General features: G+C 38.4%; 1 protein-coding gene across 2 annotated transcripts in view; it reads right to left on the bottom strand.

Moving 5' to 3' along the window:
• The window catches only part of LOC102203896 (myocyte-specific enhancer factor 2A-like), a 45718-nt gene that overhangs the window by 4154 nt on the left and 35564 nt on the right, over positions 1-6000 (bottom strand). For both annotated transcript variants that reach the window (XM_005727533.1, XM_005727534.1), the window contains exons 4-8: positions 5288-5422; positions 4815-5022; positions 4218-4271; positions 3207-3337; positions 22-145 (exon numbers count right to left, since the gene is read on the bottom strand). In XM_005727533.1, the coding sequence (XP_005727590.1) occupies positions 22-145; positions 3207-3337; positions 4218-4271; positions 4815-5022; positions 5288-5422 (652 nt within the window). The remainder of the gene's footprint in view (positions 1-21; positions 146-3206; positions 3338-4217; positions 4272-4814; positions 5023-5287; positions 5423-6000) is intronic.

Below are 6000 nucleotides of genomic sequence, written 5' to 3'. Positions count from 1 at the left end.
AATAGTAAAAAGAACTTGTACCGTTGTAGGCCGAGCCGATGCCAGCATAAACCAGACTCTGATGGGGTAGACTGGGTGTGGTGATAGAGACAACTGGTGTGGAAAGAGGCTGACTGGACTGACTGCTACTCATCCTTTGGTTATTCTGAAAACAAATAATAAACAAAGACATAAAGTCACTAAGTTCACTCATGAAATGTTACTCTTCTCTTAGTTTGTTGCTTTTTGTGCTTAGATCGCAATTATAGTGTTCGCTAGAACTAGACTTGTAATGCCCCATTTCAACCACAAGATGTCAGTATAAGCTCACATCCCCTATTTTAAAAACAAAACAAACAAAAAAACATTAATCAGTTCAAAATATATAGTTTTGAATTGCCTACACTTCCCATAGTGCTAGCAGAAGTTGCACATGAATTGAACAAGGATTTGCATTCTTCTCAACAAAACTGAATGTTTTGTAAAGACAGAAGTCTAACAGAAATCCACTAACTATTCAGAAACTGCAGTTTAGTTTAAAAAAATGTACTTTTTGAATGTTTATGTTTAACCCAAGACTTGATAGTCTAATTTATCAGTCAGTTTCCTTTAATGACATGAAATCCTCTTCTTTTCCAAAAAGCGATATCAGTGCAATTTATTTGGCTGTCTGCTTTTAGAAAACACACAACTGAAATATCAACTGAATAGCAGCAGGTAATTCATTCTTAATTATTCATTGTCCTAAAATAGCCTATCGGTTCAGAACAGGTGGCTCATGAACTCAACTTATCACACTGAATTTAGGAGTTGTTTTTCGTTCATCTTTCAATCACGTCACCCTGAACCAGGTCATTCATTGCTCAGCAAACATAAAAACAATGGGTTAACCAACCCATACATGTCTCATTCCCTGTGTTTTCTATGGTGTCCTTGCATTTGTGGACTACAGATAATGCACTACAGAATCCAAGTTAAAGCTATCATGGTAGTGAGTAGTAGACACAGACATCCTGTTAAGAAATGCAGACCTCCTCAGTTGTTTTTGCTTTGTTGTTTTCGCCTGTTTGTGCAAAACACACTAAACAAAGCATGCCGCTTACACTAACATGTGCACAGGAGGAAGTGAAAGGCAGTTTCAAAATGATCACACTGAGGAGGAGTTGTGAGAGCACAGCACAACATCTTTTGCTGGAGTGAATGAAAAGCAGAAAGAAAAATATGAGTGGCTTCTTCTGTTGGTTTAAACAGGGTGGAGGCATTAGCCGTATCATGGTTCGGATTTTATAAGTGTTCCAGCTTCAAACGACTGCAAACCCATTCAGCACAGTTCCTGAAAACTAGACTCTGCCAGATTCTGTTTCCTGCAAACATGACAACAACAAATTATTTGTCACCCAGTCACCGATAATTGACAAACAGATAAGATCAACAGAATGATGAGGAATTATGATTACTTAATGTGGAATGAATGGCTGCTGATTCATCACTTCTCCAAAAGAAATTTAGTCACTCTGAATTTCAGTGACATTAAACATTGCTATTAAAACTTTAAAAGCTGCCTCTAATGTGCTCTGAATTTGTAATCTAAATTATATTTAATATAGATTTATTTTACTATTCATTTCTAAATAGTCCGGATATTCTTTTCTTATATCGCACATATGTGAAACTCTTCCTTTTTCTATGAAAAGACCTTGACATTAATTTCTAGAACAACAGAAAATAGAAACTCATATCCTTCTGCAATATGTAAAAATCCCCTGGAAACCACAACCAGTAGAATAATGGAGCTGGTCGGTCACCATAAAAAGAAAAATACAAAGAAAAGAGTGTCCGTTTCCATTGTTTACTAATTGTTACATCATGTCTGAGCACAGTGTGGGAGGCAAGGGCAACAGTAGGAGAGTTAAGGGCAAATCAATAACTTCAGCGACCCGGCACAGCTGCAGAATGTGGAATCTTAAGAAAGGAAAACAGACTCCTTCTACAGTCTTCCAAGTCATCTTACACAACCATGAACTGGTGCTCTGATGTCATGTATATAAGAACCGTAACTGTGTGTACCATGCAGCTTTTAAAGCACTTTTTTATGCCCAATTTTTCGCACTTGATATTATTTCTGCATTTCTGTTCTACTGGTACTGAGTCTAAACAAGACTTGAGCTTCCATAAAGAATTTGCACTGCCCTCACAAAGAGACATATGACTTGGAAACTTAGTCGAACTGTCGGACTTTTCAGATGAACAGGCTGTTGTTTTCCAAAACTTTTGGGCAAAATTTGAACTAATAAGCTTTTACATTCTTTTTTGTGTTAGTTTAAGCTGCTATTTAGTGTGAATGCCAATTTGGGTCATAGATTTTATGATGAGATATATATGCATTTAGTGAAATGTGTGACAAACTTCAGTCTGGAAACCCTTCAGGCTAGTCTGTTGACTCAGCCTCTGAGTATAATGGGCGATCTTTCACAGCTTCTGGCGTAGCCAGTGGGCTTTCTAAGGTGGCACTCCCCTTTTACTCTCCACACAGAAATTTTACCTAAAGCCTACTGCTACTGGTTAAATCCTAGCGTTTCCAAAAGAGAAAATCTGACTAGAAGTGGACCACAAACAGAACTTTGCACCTTGCCTATAGATTCTGCACATCCACGTGTGTTTTAAAGAGATTACGGGAACCTTAAATGTCATCAAAAGAGTGTTAGTTCACAATAAGACTGAATCTTGTTGAGTTTACTGGAAGGGACTATAAAGAAGTAGCAGTGAAGTCGGTCAAATGAGGCATGCAAGTTTTTGCCAGTATTGTCCATTCTTCAAAGGAACTATGATTTCATCTGTAAAACCACCAACCATCTGCCCCAAATAGTGTCAAACCAATTGTTCTCAAAAGTTGTTGGCCCACTTTGTGGTAATCTGTGTCATATATTTACCCTGTTCATGCCTGACTCCAGCATCCCACAGGCTTAGAAAACACAATGTACTGTTCTGATTCTTAATAAAATCCAGATCAGGAATCAAAGGTTCATGGTTTTATAGAGCTGTCAGCAGCTAGAGGACTCTTCCTAGTTCCAGTCAAAACTAAAACTACATCACATGTTACAAGCTTGATTGCTGGTCTGTATTTGACCTAAATAAATACATAAAGCTTTAGGTAACATTTTTGAGAATATTACTCATTATAAAGGCTTTTTTGTTTTGGTTATAAATATAAAAGAAAACACACTTACCAGTGTTTGCATCATTCCTTTGGAGTGGGGGATGAGGACCCGGAGGTCTGTCTTGCGGCTGGTAGGGACCATGCTGTTCCCATGAGGTGGAGGAGGAGATTTTGATGGTATGATCTTTCCAAATCCATTCACTAAATACAGACGTGTGGAGGATGTTAAGAAGTGATGGTAATTCAATTCCAACTTTCACTTAAGTGCTGATTCTAGCTACTTTTTGTAAGAATTTTGCAAAGGATATTTTTTTGTTAATGGAAAGCATCATGCATATAGCACAAGTTTTAAATATTTAGAGCTTTGGAATGCACTTGAAAATGGAGTGGGGTATTACAGTCTCATGTATTAGATCCATTAAATCAACATGTCCACAGCCAAGTTCTGCATGCAGACTGGAGAAAGTACAGCTATATATTATACAGAAGATAATCATGAATAATTCATATTTTCTCTCTCTTGGCATTACATAATGGCAGTGTTCCTGAGAAGGAGAGCACGGACATGGCAGGAGGGGGATTATGCAAAGACAGTTTGTAGAAAGGGTTGTGGACCAAAGCATAAGGGCAGAAGAGGAGCAACAAAAACCAGGAGGGATGAAACTGAGGTGCAGCCAGGCTCCTGGAAGAACACATCCCACATCCACTGGCCTTAGCTGACCAATAGCAAATCCATCACCATCTTACATCAACTCCCACTATTTTAAGAAGCGCTAACAGAACCTCAGAGGAGCCATGAACTAATTATCAGATTATTTCTGTGGAACCTCTTTCTTATACTTCATTCTTTCGTAATTTATTGGCTAATTTTAATCCCTTAAGGCCTCTAGAAAAAAAAAAATCAAGAAAACAAATAACTATTTGTTCAAACAGATCACACACAGTTAACACATGCAGCTGCTCACATGGGATCACAAGCAAAACAAGCTTGCAAAGACTGCTCCATATGCAGGGAGTTGTGTTTGTGCGTATGCAGTATACATGTCAGAGCATGTTTGTTAAACTCCTGTTGGATACATACCAGTCGGTCCAGATCCATTTTGCAGAGCCAGCTCGGAACTGCCCTGCAGGCCACCTGAGGATAAACACAACACACTCGTTAGGATTCGTTATTACGTTTTTCTCGCATTTAATGTTCTGCAATCACTAAGAACCACTCTGCATGCATCCATCTTTTTATCTTATTAGTAAGATTTTAAATAAGACTGCAGCTTTAAGTAAGATTGCTTTAGATCGTTCACTTTCTATCTGCTCGAATGTATTTTCCCCAGCAGGGCCTTTTTCTGTACAATAACAGTCAAACTGTTGTTTTTATCAGATGCGCTGTCTTCAAATCAATGTTAAAAAAGAAATAAATACAATGGAAATCAGTAATTCCTCCTGCGCAGAATGTTTGGATGGCTCATCTCCTGCATCTCCATTAAAAACTACTATACTGTCTAATTAAAATACATAGTTTTCTACATAGTGTCTCTTCTACTCATAATTCTAAGGCTTATCTGGACATCCTTGCACACGTTCATTTTCATGTCTCCTCTGAGTTATTGTCATCGGCTCAGTGTGCAGTTTAACAGTAATTTTAGTTACCAAAGAACAACACAAAGTTCATATTACTCACCTCCAGCACTCGGGGGTCTTTGTGAAGAGTTTATGTTTCTGTGGAGGTGCGAGTGAGGTGAGGAGAGGATACCACCGTCAGCCAAAGCTGCTGTGGCTGCAGCTAGTGCCTGGGAAGTTGCCCCTCCTCCTCCACTGTGACTGTAGGCCATGCTGCCTGGTGCTACATGCATGAAGTGCTGTTGATGTTGCTGCTGCTGGCCTGTGGACTAAGAAGGCAGCAAGAGACAAAAAGAGCCAATCAGCATTAAAATGAAATACATGAACTGGTAAAATGCGATTGTCTTTTATCAGTTGTATTGTCTTCATCTTTGTGTCTGTGAGCATGACCAGACATATTATCACCACAGACTGTGGATGGAGGATATATGACTGGAAGGTTCTTAATTAATGACCCTACAGAGAAAATGGGGGTGGGAACAGTCACTAAACAAAATGTTGAAAACCAACAAAAAAACAAACAACGCAACTTACAATTTTATGAGTCTTCATCATGTTGTCAAACTCTTCATTAATCTTCTTGTATTTTTCTTCAGTATTAGGAGTGAGGACATAGGATGCGTCAGCATCAGGGCTGTCGCAGCCTCTGTGTTCCTTCTTGTTAAGGGCCTGTAGGTGACATAGTTATAAAGGAGTAGCATTAAAAAAAACAAAAGGGAAAAACATGTAAGCATTGGTTAAAAAACAAACAAACAAAAGCCTTTCACCACCAGTTCTTTAGTAAAAGGTTAAAATTAGTAAAAACATGCAGTTTAATGAGCATTTCCCCTGATAATCTGATTGTTGAGAGCAGAGACAGAAGAGAAAGAGTATGCATAGTCAGTACATGAATTGATTGTGGAACATTAAAATTGAGGTACTACCAAAAACAGGATGTGTATGGATCTGGTTGCTCCCTGTGTGCAATATGGTTGAAATTAGGAAGGGTAACTGACCACTGAGAACACTAGAAATCAGATTCAAGTCTCGTAACGCTCACTGTACATAGCTGCTTCTCAGACACTGAGAACACATTTACAAATTTACAGGTTTATAGTCAAAACCTTTTTTTTCCTGATGCACCTTTGAGTATGCATAGATAGTGATATTTCTCCACAGACTTCTCAGGCAAGGTGTTAGTCGCAGAGGTGGCAAAAGTGCAGACATTCTGTAACTAAGTATAGATATTAGTGTTAAAAATGTTTTCA

Source organism: Pundamilia nyererei, unplaced genomic scaffold, assembly GCF_000239375.1.
Source record: "Pundamilia nyererei isolate P.nyererei 1_Seehausen unplaced genomic scaffold, PunNye1.0 scaffold00025, whole genome shotgun sequence".
NCBI lineage: Eukaryota > Metazoa > Chordata > Actinopteri > Cichliformes > Cichlidae > Pundamilia > Pundamilia nyererei.
Note: the sequence above shows the minus strand (reverse complement) of the source record. Positions and strands in the feature narration are given on the sequence as shown.